Source organism: Macaca fascicularis, chromosome 14 (genome assembly GCF_037993035.2).
Source record: "Macaca fascicularis isolate 582-1 chromosome 14, T2T-MFA8v1.1".
Classification (NCBI taxonomy): Eukaryota; Metazoa; Chordata; class Mammalia; order Primates; family Cercopithecidae; genus Macaca; species Macaca fascicularis.
Genome location: NC_088388.1, coordinates 106,656,506 through 106,671,290, shown reverse-complemented (window position 1 = coordinate 106,671,290; position 14,785 = coordinate 106,656,506). Strand labels below are relative to the sequence as shown.

Genomic DNA, 14,785 nt, shown 5'->3' with positions numbered 1-14,785 from the left:
TTCAGGCTTGAACTTCTCTGGTGACAACACTATTTGTTCCTTGGATGAGGAACCTGATTCTTAAAAGCTTCTTTCTTGCCAGGCACTGTGGCTCACACCTGTAATCCCAACACTTTAGAAAGCTAAGTCAGGAGGATCACTTGAGGCCAGGGGTTTGAGGCCAGCCTGGGCAACACAGGAAGACCCCATTTCTACAAAAAATAGCTTTTTTTGAGACAGGGTTTTGCTCTGTTGCCCAGGCTAGAGCACATGGCGAATCTCAGCTTACTGCAACCTCTACCTCCCAAGTTCAAGCAATTCTCATGCCTTAGCCTCCTAAGTAGCTGGGACTACAGGCATGTGCCACCATGCCTGGCTCATTTTTGTATTTTTGGTAGAGATGGGGTTTCACCATGTTGGCCAGGTTGGTCTTGAACTCCTAACCCCAAGTGATCCACCTGCCTTGGCCACCCAAAGTGCTGGGGTTACAGGTGTGAGCCACCACACCTGGCTTACAAAAAGTTTTTCTTTCTTTTTTTCTTTTTTTGAGACAGAGTTTCGCTCTTGTTGCCCAGGCTGGAGTGCAATGGCACGATCTTGGCTCACCACAACCTCTGCCTCCTGGGTTCAAGCGATTCTCCTGCCTCAGTCTCCCGAGTAGATGGGATTACAGGCATGCGCCACCACGCCTGGCTAATTTTGTATTTTTAGTAGAGACTGGGTTTCTCCATGTTGGTCAGGCTGGTCTCGAACTCCCAACCTCAGGTGATCCGCCCACCTCGGCCTCCCAAAATGGTGGGATTACAGGTGTAAGCCACTGCGCCTGGCCACAAAAAGTTTTTTAGAATAAGCTGGCTATGGTGGCTTGCACCTGTAGCCTCAGCTACTCAGGAGGCTGAGGTGGAAGGATCACTTGAGCCCAGGAGTTTGAGGCTGCAGTGAGCTAGGATGGTGCCACTGCACTCCAGCCTAAGCAAGAGAGAGAGAGACTCTGTCTCTAAAAAACAAACAAACAAATAAAGGTTCTTCCTCATTCTGGGCCTAAATTTGTTGCCCTGTATTTCACAAAACAACTTCAATCCTTCTCCAACTCAAGTGTTTGATGTGTGCTTTATGCGTCGAGCTTTTCTCTTTCCCTGCTTCTCCTCACCATTTCTCATATGCCATGATTGGAGCCTGTTTGTCATCTGGTTGTTTTAGCGCACATCAACAGAAACTTGTTTCCTCTGATCTCAATATCTTCTTCAACCAACCAAAAGAATTCAATCACCTGTCCATTTCAGTGACTGGGCAAACCCCTAAAAGACTCCACAAATGATCTGGGGTACTTGTTAAAAATGCAGATCCTCCTAGATTTAACCAGACTTGTAATTCAATAAGATGAAACTCGTGTCACAAAAGTTGAGAACCTGTGGTCAAGAAGATTCTCTTTCTAAAAAGAAAGTTTCCTTGGCTTCCTTCTAAATATAATTTTTATGGTTCTAAAATAAATCTATGATAATTTATAATTTCTTCTTTCTTTATATAAAATGCATACATAAATTTTCCTGACTGGTCTCTGAGCTCAAATAAACATAGCTATTTTGTATGTAGAGTCAGGTTTCCAATACTATGAATTAAAATCATTGATAATGCATCTCATTAGTATTTCATGAGTGACAGCATCTTTTCTCCTGTTGACAATGATAAACAGGCAATATGAAAAATCATCTTTTCTACAATGTGCAGGAATATTGGCAACTCACTCTAAAGGTGATGTAGTGTGGCACAGTTATAGAAGAATGTGGATTTATTTGGTTTCCCCATTTTCCTACCTTACACACAATTATAGAAAAACATCATGAAAGGTTTAAAGGGCTTGGGTAAAGGTAGAGGAGTGGGTGGCTCCTAATCTGACACCATGCTCAGGATTCTTCCTCTGAAGATTGAAGACTGATTCCCTGAGACTCTCTTTCTCTGTCCCATCAGGAAAATAATTAGAGACCGTGTAACATGATCTTAATCAGAATGCAGAAATGGTGGTCTGGCTTCCAAGGTGCGTATTATAATCATAAAACTCCACTCACTTATACAAATCACAGTGTTCAAAAATTCATTTGGTCTGTCAGTTAACTCATCTGCCGATGAACAAATATGAAACAGACACAGTACTAGGTATTGCGGATGAAGAAAAAGGCAGACTTCCTGTGGTCCCTAATGCTGGGTTTGTTGGAGAGAGGCAAACAGGAGTACAGTTGCAGCTGATGATTTGTTCACTAGGGAAGCTAACAAAGTGGCATGGAAAGGAGAGGGAGAAAACAGAGGCCAGGCTATTTTTCCACCATCTCATTGCATTCTTACAACAGCTTTGTGGGGTAGGTAACACAGATATGACATCTCCATCTTTCAGATGCAGATATTGGGCTTAGATGAGTTCCTCGAATGGTCTACAATAACAGGTACACCTGGAAGCTGGAAACCAGGGCCTGAAACCAGCTGACTTTTCGCCATGGCAATAGGCTGCCTTTTCCAGTGCATTCTGTTCCTCTGGTTCTTATTCCTATGGAATAGTCCCTTCTTTTGGAGGTCAAAGAAAAAGTAGTTTCCTCTTTCTCTTCTGGCCTTCATACTTTCCCTTCTGCTCATTACACCTAACCTCGCTCCATTTCAATGGGGCTGTGTGTTCAGTGGAGCTTTAGACTGAATACAACTTTTGTAACATAGTGCCTTGGCAGCTCAGTGTTCACCGAATAATACTGTAAAGTCAGAAGGATGGAGCTATTATATTCTTACATTTTTCTGCCTAGATGGAATACTTGTTTTGAATATTAATTTGGCTCTCCGATTCCAGCCTGCAGCACATTTGTTGCTGCTTGAATGTCTTTGTTTTGCTTCACTGCATTCAGTTAGTAGAGAGCAGAGACATATACAAGGACACAGGTAATTGCAAGAATATTACAGAGGAGACATGTAGAACTGATCATGTCTGATTGAGGAACAGTGAATCTAGGGCACAGTTTGTTTCCCTTAGAGAGGCCTCAGTCCCTTTGCCTACATACCCCACAATCCATAGGGGGGTTGCTGCTGCTTCTAAAACCTGATGAGGGCCTAAGGAAATATGTAATCCTATTGCATACTTGCTCATCTGGGCTAGGATTCTCTTGAAGCATATCAATCCAGACCAAGACTAATATTGGTTTTTTTTTGTAGAGATGGGGTTTCACCATATTACCCAGGTTGGTCTCAAACTCCTGAGCTCAAGTGATCATCCTGCCTTAGCCTCCCAATGTGCTGGGATTACAGGTGTGAGCCACCGTGCCTGGCCTAGGCTAAAATTTCCCACAGAAACTAGACTCTCCTTTCTCCTGCAAAAAAACATCAGCCAATATTTTAGCCTTCCATCCACCTATGCATCCATCCATCCATCCACCCATCCATCCACCCACCCACCCACCCACCCACCAGTTACTACGCACCTCTGCCCTGTACCAGGCTTTGTGCTGAGGATACAGCAGTGAAACCTGCCCTTAAATGCCAATTCTTTATGATTCTAACTTTGAATCTTTCCTGGGAATGCTCCCCCACTGTGTGGCTCTGATATTCTCCCAGGTGCTCACAAATCACAAATCTGTAGCTTGAGCCTTTCTAATCCTTCAGCACTCCAGAGCCTTACATTATGAGAATGCCCACTCTGGAGCTCCACATGGATTTCCCAAGAGCAGCTCACCCTCAGTATGCCTAAAACTAAACTCACTCTACCTTCCCTCAGAACTACTTCCCTGACTTCCCTAATGAGCATGGTAAATATAGAATAGGGCAAGTATAAGGGGCCAGGGAAACATGGCAAGAGGCTTTCTTTATCTGCATGTTGATGCACTTTGATGAGGCTTACCGAACTCTTCAGGACTGCCCTTCATCCTGCTCTTAGGCTTCCAGTGCCATCTCTCGTCACCGGCAAACCCTATGCTCTACTTCTTAAATCCACATACTCTTTTGCTTTATGGCCTTCACCGGACCACTCAGCCACCATTGCCTTATTTCCTGCCACTCATCCTTTGGTTCTCTTCAAAAGGGGCATTTGCTTTGCAGAAACTTCCCTGACTTCCAGGCTGAATAAATTAAGGCAGCCACAGACTTTTTCTATATATATATATATATATTTATTTATGAGATGGAGTCTCACTCTGTCGCCCCGGCTGGAGTACAGTGGTGCAATCTTGGCTCACTTCAACCTCCACTTCCTGGTTTCAAGAGATTCTTGTGTCTCAGCCTCCCGAGTAGCTGGGATTACAGGCGTGCGCCATCACACCTGGCTAATTTTTCTATTTTTTCATAGAGACAGGGTTTCACCCTGTTGATCAGGCTGGTCTTGAACTCCTGACCTCAAGTGATCTGCCCTCCTTGGCCTCCCAAAATGCTGGGATTACAGGTGTGAGCCACTGCGTCAGCGACTTCCAGTTTTTAGAAGCAGTGTCTTTACTTCCTCAATCACTAAATTCCTCCCACTACATTTTATTTTTTTTAAAGACTTTTTTGTTTCCCTGAAGATAATGCTGGACCCACTACATTTTAAGTATTTGTTTAAATGCCTGTCTTCCTCAGCATAGAACCTAATCCATAGTAAAATCTCAATCATATTTGTTGGAGATGCTCAGAATTTTTATAGGAGTGAATATAATCATCCAATTATCAAAGCAGGAGCTGTGATAATGCATGTAAGGGACTTACATTTTCCATTAACAAGTTGTAAAGTATATGTGTTTTATAATTTACTTTTCATTTTTATCTAAGTTATACATGCACATTGTTCAGAGTCAAATAGTTTAACAAGTCTTGTTACAAAAACAAAAAAAAAATCCCAAAAACAAAAAGAAAAAGCAGTCTCCTGCCCTAATTCCTGCTTTCCTAAAGCAATATTTCAATTCTTTTAGCTGATTATTTTGGTTATCGATCTTCATAGCTCTAATCAACATGCTTTCCATTACTTGATTAAAAAAATTTTTTTTCTTTATAGAAGATTAAGATTTAGCTCCCTCTCACTCACCCCAGCCACATAGTCACTTATTTTCTCACCCTTTTCTTTACTTTGTATGAATAACTGCCTTCTTTGTTTATTTGCCTGGCTTCTCCCTTAATTTAAGCCTAAACTATCTCCTAAATATGCCAATGTTCTCGCAGTGTGTTCAAACATGGTAATATTCTGTCAATTTCAGGTTCTTCAAAGAGTCTCTCCCACAGCCTTCTGACCTTCTAGAATCTAGATTTATTATTTGCAGCCAGTTGCACAGATATCTTGGGCTTTCCCTTCACTGCTCTCCTGGGACAGAGTTCCTATTTTCCAGACCCCATTTATTCCTTTAGGATTATTACTCTCTTATTTTGTGGAAATAAGCTTCCCGATAAAGGTACAGGGAAGTAAAATGCTTAAGACCTTGCATTAAGAAACTGTTTTTATTCTATTCCCATATTTGATTGGTAAGGTAGTAAGTTATACCGGGTGTAAAATTCTAAACTAGAAATCATATTCCCTTAGTTTTAAAAAATATTCTGTTAACTTTGATTGACTTATTGATTGAGATGGGGTCTTGCTCTGTCACCCAGGCTGGAGTGCAGTGGTGCAATCACAGCTCACAGCAGCCTTGACCTCCTTGGGCTCAAATGATCTTCTCACCTCAGCCTCTTGAGTGGCTGGGATTACAGCTGACTAATTTTTTATCTTTTTGTAGAAACAGGGTCTCGCTATGTTGCCTGGGCTGGTCTCAAACTCCTGGGCTCAAGCAATCCTCCCGCCACAGCCTCTCAAACTGCTGGGATTACAGGTGTGATGTGCGGCGCCCAGTCTCTCTTAACTTTTGAAGACAATATTCTATGTTTTAGAATACAATGTAGTGTTGAGAAGTCCAATGTCATCTTGATTCCCAATTCATTATGTGACAGCTTTGGAAGTTTTCGGGGTCATCTCTTTCCAATGTCATTAAATTTCACAATGATTAGGTCCTTGGTGTGGGTCTACATTAATCTGTTGTGTAGGTACTTATTTCTTTAAGTATGAAAACTCATACTTCAGTTCTGAAAATTTTTCTTTCTTTCTTTATTTGATTCCCCTTCCTTAGTTTTCACCACTATTTTTCTGGCACTTCTATTATTCAGCTATAAGACCTCATAGAATGATCCATTAATTTGACAACCTTTTTTATTTTCTATTTTCCATCTATGCCTTTTTGCTCTACTTCCTAGGAGAGTTTCGACTTTATCTTCTAATCCTTCTTGGAGATTTCACTTTTGCTAAAACATAGATCTGAGAATTAACTCAGGCTGTCTTCAGAACCTGCACTCTCGAGTGCTATGCCATGAGGATCAGAGGGAGAGAAACACCCATGACGTCTTTAAGTCAGACCAGAAGTGGATACACTGGAGATTACGCAAGAGCCAGGAAAGAGAAGAATTTACCATGCCTGAAAATGTAAGTGTGGATTTTTGAATGAGAAAACAAAAAAATCAGAACCAAAAGAGGAAGTTCAAAGGCTCCAAAGCAGCCAAATCACAAAGATCTCTCAGCTTCGATCCTTGTCGGGAGTGTTCTATAGAAACCTCTATATATATATATATACCTCTACCTCCTGGGTTCAAGTAATTATCCTGCCTCAGCCTCCCAAGTAGCTGGGATTACAGGTGCGCATCACCATGCCTGGCTAGTTTTTTTATTTTTAGTTCAGATGGGGTTTCACCATGTTGGCCAGGCTGGTCTTAAACTCCTGAGCTTAGGCAATTCACCTGCCTTGGCCTCCCAAAGTACTCGGATTATAGGGGTGAGCCACCGCGTCCAGCATAGAAACCTGTATTGACAATTATACAACAGGATACTTACAGAATGTTTGCTGAAAGTGAGACAATGTTGGAGCTTCTGGGGCGATATTGTAGAAATGGGTTTTTAGAGCTCCACTGATCAGTAGATTATATGCCAGGTCAGTTATATTGATGCCCACAATTGCAAATGAATACCTATAAAGTATAAACCATAAAACCAACTGTGTGTCACATATAAGAAATAAGCATTTCCCATTAGCATGCTAAAAGACACTACTACCAGTGCCATGACAGTGTACAAATGCCATGGTAATGTCAGGAAGTTACCCTATGGTCTAAAAGGGGAAGAACCCTCAGTTCTGGGAATTGCCCACCCCTTTCCCAGAAAACTCATGAATAATCTACCCCTTGTTCAGCAAATAATCAAGAAATAACCATAAAAATAGCCAACCAGCAGCCCTTGGGGCTGCTCTACCCATGGAGTAGCCATTCTTTTCTTTTATTCCTTTACTTTCTTAGTAAACGTGCTTTCACTTGACCAAAAAAAAAAAATAAATAAATAAATAAAAGCATTTCAGTAATTGATAATCTGATATTTAACTTACTATTAAATTATCAGAGTAGCAGGTCACCCTTCCATCTCTACCCTATCAAAACCTTGACTTTTGTAATTTAGCAGAAAATTTCAGTAATGTGTATCAAGAAAATTGGTAGTTCATATACTTTGACCTTTCCATTTCCAAATATATGACAGAAAAAAAATCCGAAGTGGACAAAGCTTTATAGATATATTTCATTATAGCATTTTAAATAATAGAAACGACATGGAAACTATTCAAATTCCTAAAGAAGACAGATAGCAAAATAAATTATGGTTATCTCATATATTACAGTTGATTAAAATTATCTTCTTAAAGATGATTTAAGCAGGATATAAAACATTACGGATAGAGCAAGCCATTTTATTATATAAATGCACACAGATGTGCAAGGAAAAAAACTAAAATAAAATGCCACAAAAGTAACAAGATTGGGGTGATTTTTTGTTTACTTTTCTATAATAAATTGTATATTACTTTTAAGATGAGAAAAATTTAAATAAGTATCTTAACACAGTGTGTATTTTCTAGTTCCTTATTTACATGTTTACCAAAAATTAATGGAACCCGAGTTCTTAAATCTTCTCTGCTAATATAAATCCAGCACAGAAAAAATTCTCTGTTCAGAAATATTTTTGGATAATATGGGGCATTATAAAAAAACTAAAGTAAATTTTTATCAAATAGCCCAATATTTGATGAAATCCTTAAAAGAAAACTACCAAACACAATTCTAAGTGATTTCTGAAAATCATTTCCTTATAATTACAACTTTCTACCTTGTCAGTTGTTCATAGGCAAAGTAATATCATATAACCATACCGATGAATCCACAAAAATATAAAAGGGTGCTTTAAATATTTTAACTAGATTGTATATTTCTATCAGAACAAGTAGAGTTTCACTCTTGTCTTTCATGATACTCTAGTTCTGGTTCTGGTTCAGATGGACCATCTTTCCATGTGAGATCCCATACTCACCCAATTGCCTTATCCATCCTTTTCTTCTCCCATTCTGCTTTGCTGAATTTGCTGAACGGATGAATGAATAAGTAAGTAAATCAGATTTAATCTCTAATTGGTACTTGTTCTCTTTTAATGCTTATGTTAAAACTGTTAACTATATGCAGAGATGTCTGTAGCTCAGTTATCCAACACTTATCAATTTAAATATTATCAATTTTAAAAGCCACAATACAATTTATGTGGAGCTCAGAAATGGAATTATTTAAGGCCATGCTATTTACCTCCTATTCACTTTAGTACAGCCATGGGAGACAGCCCTAAAGGCCAAACATTAAGATATTCTTTTGCACTATCATTAATGATCAAACCCCTCCTTCCTGAAACATTTAGTGAGGTAACTAGATGTCATCTCACTCGCTCATGATTCCCCACTGCATTTTGTTTGGTTTTACCTAGTGGTGTTTATCCTATTCAGTCTTATTTGTGATGCCTGATACATGGTAGATGCCAAATAAATGTTCATCGATAAATAAATGATTGAGTTAGTAAAAGAAAGAAAAGAAGAAAAGAAGCAGGGAGGGAAGTAAGCAAGGTAAGGAAAGGAGGAGAGGAAGGAGAGACAGAGGGAGGGAGGGAGGAAGCAAGGAAGGAAGAAAAGAAGGAAGCAAGGGAGGGAGGGAGAGAGGGAGGGAGGGAGGGGGGAGGGAGCATTTACAGGTTTTAAAAATTCTGTCCCAGTAAGTGCTATGGTGTTTCTTCTGGCTAAGTCAGTAAGCCACAGCAGCTCCATTTTCATCTGTTTTTGTAATTTAAGCTTCTGAATAAGACTGTTTGAAAAAAGATTTCTATCATAGAAGCATTCTGAAAATGCTTGCTTGCTCTCTCTCTCTCTCTCTCTCTCTCGCTCTCTCTCTCTTTCTTGGCCTCGCTCTGTCATCCAGGCTGGAGTGTGGTGGTGCAATCTCGGCTTACTGTGCCCTACATTCTATTACTCTGTGTGCATCTGCCCCACTCCCATGCCCTTCCGTACAGCCAACAGGAGGAGGCAGGACTCATGTTCCATTCTTCCCTGTGACTGATGTAACCTTCATTCAGTATTTTACACTAAGGTCATTTAGCCTTTTCTTATATTTCCAATGCAGATAGATATGTAATTTAACAAATAAGGAGGCACCGTTTATTTATAAAGCTTTGTTGAAGAGAAAAGGGGTGCTTATAAATTCTTATATACAAAGTTTGTATAAATTGTATAAACCGTAGTTGGCATTTGAACTCAATACAGTGTAAAAACTAGTTATTATGAATATTTAATTTCTCTCTATCTGACTAGAAGAAAGGAAATCCAGAACACACAGCAAAGATTTGATTACAAGACGCTCATATAATACACACAACACACAACTACAAAAACATTACACAGAATTGATATTTAACTATGTGTATTTTCTATTCTATAAATGGTTATAATTCAAAATAACTGCTTTTAATTCATGTTAAAATGTGCCACCTGTTTCTAAAGTGTAACTTCTGGCTAACAAACCAAACAGCTGAAGAGGAATCAGGAGATCAGGAGATTTTTTTACCTTAAAGATTCATATCCAAACTAAAATAAGGTATGTGTGCAATTTAAGAAATTATATATATAAGAATTTATAAGCACCTATTTTCTCTTCAGCAAGGCTTTATAACTACACAGTATCTCCATATTCATTAAATCATATATCTATCTGCGTTGGAAATAAAAGAAGAGGCCAAGTGATCTCTACTTATTTGATACTTATAGGATATCCTGACCCAAACAGATTGCATTCCCCTCGTAGGGAGAAAACAAACACACACACAAACTAACAGTCAAAATTTTCTTCTTAAACTTGAATCCGCTTTTATCCCTCAGGTAACTTTAATACTCAACCAATGGATGTTAACAAACGCAGTAATGTGTCATGCTTGCTAAACAATAGACAGGAAAGAGCTTTCCTTAGGACGCACTGACTTTTGAACTTTATTGATTCAATTTTATTGTAGTTTGAGGGATAAAGCATGGTAATTTTATATACATGACTACACATATATGCATGCACACACAAATGCTAGTCTCTTTTTAAGTAAGAGTAGTCACCCCAAACCTCAAATACTTTCTCTTGGATGGCTGACACAGGAGATACAACTATAAACCTTTTTTTCCTTTTCTTTTTTTTTTTTTTGAGAAGGAGTCTCGCTGTGTCGCCCAGGCTGGAGTGCAGTGGTACGATCTCGGCTCACTGCAAGCTCCGCCTCCCAGGTTCATGCTATCGAGTAGCTGGGACTACAGGCGCCCACCACCACGACTGGCTAATTTTTGTATTTTTGATAGAGACGGGGGTTTCACCGTGTTAGCCAGGATGGTCTCGATCTCCTGACCCCGTGATCTGCCTGCCTTGGCCTCCCAAAGTGCTGGGATTACAGGCCTGAACCACCGCGCCCGGCCAAGCTTTTCTTTAAGAAAGACTCATAGACAAAGTCAGTGCCCCTCCAATGGTTAATCAGAAATATTGTGAGCTTATTGTCACTTTCCAAGGACCGTGGAGGACTCGTGTCTTCTGACTGATGTTCCTCCAGGAAATGCCACCTGAGAGCATGGACAGACTCCCCAGCCAATTTTAACTAGAGGGAGTTTAGAGTCTCTACATTACAGAAATATGCAATTCAGAAGATGTAGTTAAAAAATTAAAATAGCTTGATTTTAACCATATAACAAGAAAAAGCTAAACAATTGTAATGTTTTTCTTAAAGGAATGAATTTTTAATCTTATAAAATATTACAAATGTAAATTCGGGAAGTGTAATATGACTTAATGAATCTTAGCCAAATGAAGCTAGAACGAGTAAAATAGTAAGGTGGGGGGGGGGGGGGAAAGCCCAACTCAACGTATCCCTGAATTTTAAGAAGGTTTTGATAAAATTTTGGATTTACTTAGCCAACATGAATACTAACAACTAATCTACCATCATGCTGAGGAGAAAAAAAAGCGATATAAAACTATGATTGCAAAATAATGGAACTCCTTCTAAGAAGAGTGACTAACACACATAGACACACAACTACCATTTATAATAATTAAATTAGATATATTAATAGAGAGTAAAGTTGTTCCGTGCAACAAAATTCCCAAATAAAATGCCCTTCTCTGGGGTAACTGGAGTCAGAACAGGTGTGGTGAGGGGTTCAGCCTTTAGGTGAGTGTTCAAAATGTTTCTCCAACCAGATTTCGTAATGGCTGTAGAAAGACAGTTTGACATTTTCCAAGCGGTCAGTCTCATCTGGTTTTCAGTTCATTAAAACATAGCCCAGCTATAATCAACTATATTAGATTAAAAGTTTGAAAATGTTGGCTTTTAGAAACAAATAAATTCAGAGTTCCTTAAAAAAATTCTTACCCATACTTATTCTAAAACAAAATAAAAGCAATAAAACACAAAAACAAAGAAAAGATACCTTATTTCTTCTTTAGTGATATCCCTTCATGTAATCAAAGAAAAAAAAAGTAGAAAAGCAAATGAAAATGCAAATAATTTAGCATCTAGAATTTTACAAGAAAGAAAGAAAAAAGCCTCAGCAATTCCAGATATTCTCACTTGGTCCCTGACTTCTTAACTTCCATTCTTCCTTCTGTTCCCCCGTCATCTTTCTTGTCTCTGGACCCTTTCCCCCAGACCCTGCCTTTCTTCCATGGCCACCTCCTCAGTCTTCCTGGACACTAGTGACACTATCAGTCCCTTTAAATATAAACACATATCTCACCTGAATAAAATAAAATAAAAATGCATATCTCACCCGAATGGTGCCACTTGATATCCTAAATCTTGGAATGAGTACCTGAAGTTTTAACCCTCCATCTCAGCATTTATTATGAGGGCTTGTTTGAAAAAGCTTTGAGTCTCACTCTCCTGAGAATCTCATCAACAGATACATGTAGGAGATGAAGTTCATTTGATCTAACCCATAAAACCTAATTCATCTTTTACTTTCAACAATTACCTGCATTTGGGATGAAGAGAGTCAGACAGGACCTGCTGAGCTGCTGTGGCATCCCTTTCTGCGAAATACCTGCAGCGGGGGAGGGAAAGAAAACCGTAACTCTGTACTTGCTTACTTGCTGAATATATTCATTTTAATCCAATTCGAGGTCATTCTGAATTCAGAGATGGATACTGGCATAAGGTTATTACTTGTTTCAGCTCCTCCAGGGAACGAACAGTTTTTCACAACAGAGTTTTCGAAACGTAATGACATGGTAGAGTAGCTGTGAAACCCGCACAGATTTAGGAATGTATCCAGTAGATTTTGAAAATTTAATTAAGAACTTTGCCATTACCCAGAGAACCAAAGATTTTATTATAAAGAGGGGTTATAGAAGAGGGGGTCAAATAGTTCGATTTTTGGAGGCCTTCAGAAGGCAGAAGGCTCGGTTAAGGGACATGATGAGAGAAAGAAAAGACTGAAGGAGATGAGAGAGGATATGCTTCGAATACTCACTGGGAATTTGAATTCTGGATGAATGGAAAATATCTTTTGAGTTTAGATATGTTAAAAACAATAACATTTTATTCTAAAGGGAAAAGGGTAGTTAGGTTTCCTAATAAACACAAAAAACTGCACACCCTCAAAAATAATCCGTTAAAAAGTACTTCATAGAGACAATGATAAAACAATAGCATCTATTATTTAATGTGATGTGTGTATATTTCCTGCATAAATCCAAAGGGTAAAAGAAGTTCTTGAATTTCCTCTGAGGAAATTTCAACCCCAAGTCAGCAATTGTAATGCACACATTCACAGTTGTTAATGAAACGGAGTTTCTTTTCATACTTTTGTCGGTTATCTGAGTTTCCTCTTTTATGTCTCATCTGTTCATATTTTTTGGCTCAGTGAGTCTAAAAATGACCTCAAATAAAAAAGACAAATAACCTTATAGACAATAATATACTGAACATAGATCCTTTATCATTTATGTGTCAGTCTTGTCTCTTTTTACTTTGTTTATGGGGCTTATCTTACTGCAGTTTTCAATTTTAATGTGTGAAATTTACTGATTCTTCTTTTCCAGTGGATGCTTTTTTTTGCTTGTGTCTTTAAGAGATCTCTCCTCAGTCAGATATCTTGATTTTCTTCTAAAAGTAGGAAAGACTTGTTTTGGACTTTCAGCTTGTGAACTGAGGTGACGTAGTGATTTAATTTTATTTTATTTTTCTCAGTGGAAGGCCAATTGTCCCAGTTATTCAAAAGCTGACTCTATTCACTTATCTGTAACATTGTCTTTGTCATTAATGTTTACTTTCCGTTCATTAACATTACATTAAAATGTTTCATAAAAGAATGGGTGATTATTAAACTTCTTAAATTTAAAATAAAGGGAAAGATCTAGGGGAAAATGGGATGCCACCAAAATGACTGAGTAAGGCTTAACTTCTTTTAAAAATACATCACTGCCCTAATAGGGTAGCGTCAAAGGACACAAGAATCAACTTGAAAGGACTCTTTGGCTCAAAAAATAATGACTATACATGACTGAATTAAAGCATGAAAAAAATAACAAGTACAATTAGTTGAGTTACAATAAACATATAGAAACACAGGAGTTAACAAATGGTGTTTTAAAAATAGAGAGAGAGAGCAAAAAAAAAAAAAAAATTGATCACTAACAGGGGAACGAGGCAACCAACTCATGACTCTGAGAACTGGCAACCAGATGCAAAAATTGAATATCTGTCCTGCCTATATTTCAGAGAAACCAAATAACTATACTCTATAAGGAAACGAAGTCTTTAAAAATTCCAGCCAAAAATTATAGGAAAAATAACAAAAATAGAAAAGCACTCTTTATACAATTAATTAATCGGTTCAGTAAAGATCATAGAAGGAGGACTTTACACTGGCGGCATCAGAATGGGATTCCTCTGATTTGTTGCAGCACAGGGCTGAGAGTGGAGGGACACGGAAGGCCTCCCGCTGTGATGTCAACCTGAATCTCTTCAGGCCTGTCTGCATACCTCCAATTTTCAGGAAATACAGGGGATGGATACAAGTGTAAACAGGCAAATCCAGACCATGGGACATATTACAGGACAACTGATCTGAAATCCTGACATGGAGAAGGGGGCAAAAGGAAGGGACAGAGCAAGAGAGACCCATCTAATTTAAGAACAACAAAGGGCATAGTTGGAAGTGCATAGGATAAACCAGCCATAAAAAGTATTTTCGAGAGAACTGGGAAATTTGAATATGGACTGGATAAAGATGACATCAAGGAATCACTGTTAATTTTGTTTGATGTGATAATGGCATTGTGGTTAATGTGAGGTAATATTGATATTTTTTAGAACTACATATTAACATATGAAGGGTGAAATGATGGTGTAGAGTTTTCGTTAACACCCTTCTGCCAAAAAAATAATGTTGTGAATATTTCAAAACCT

At 38.5% G+C, this 14,785-nt stretch overlaps 1 protein-coding gene across 6 annotated transcripts in view; it reads right to left on the bottom strand.

The window, feature by feature from the left end:
• ELMOD1 (ELMO domain containing 1) overlaps positions 1 to 14,785 on the bottom strand; it is a 75,229-nt gene that overhangs the window by 3,959 nt on the left and 56,485 nt on the right. For 3 of the 6 annotated variants that reach the window (XM_005579523.4, XM_065528940.1, XM_005579522.4), the window contains 4 exons: positions 12,348 to 12,416; positions 11,805 to 11,828; positions 8,345 to 8,395; positions 6,827 to 6,960 (listed from right to left, as the gene is read on the bottom strand). In XM_005579523.4, the coding sequence (XP_005579580.1) occupies positions 6,827 to 6,960; positions 8,345 to 8,395; positions 11,805 to 11,828; positions 12,348 to 12,416 (278 nt within the window). The remainder of the gene's footprint in view (positions 1 to 6,826; positions 6,961 to 8,344; positions 8,396 to 11,804; positions 11,829 to 12,347; positions 12,417 to 14,785) is intronic. The other 3 variants (XM_074015154.1, XM_074015153.1, XM_005579525.4) reach the window with 1 other exon arrangement.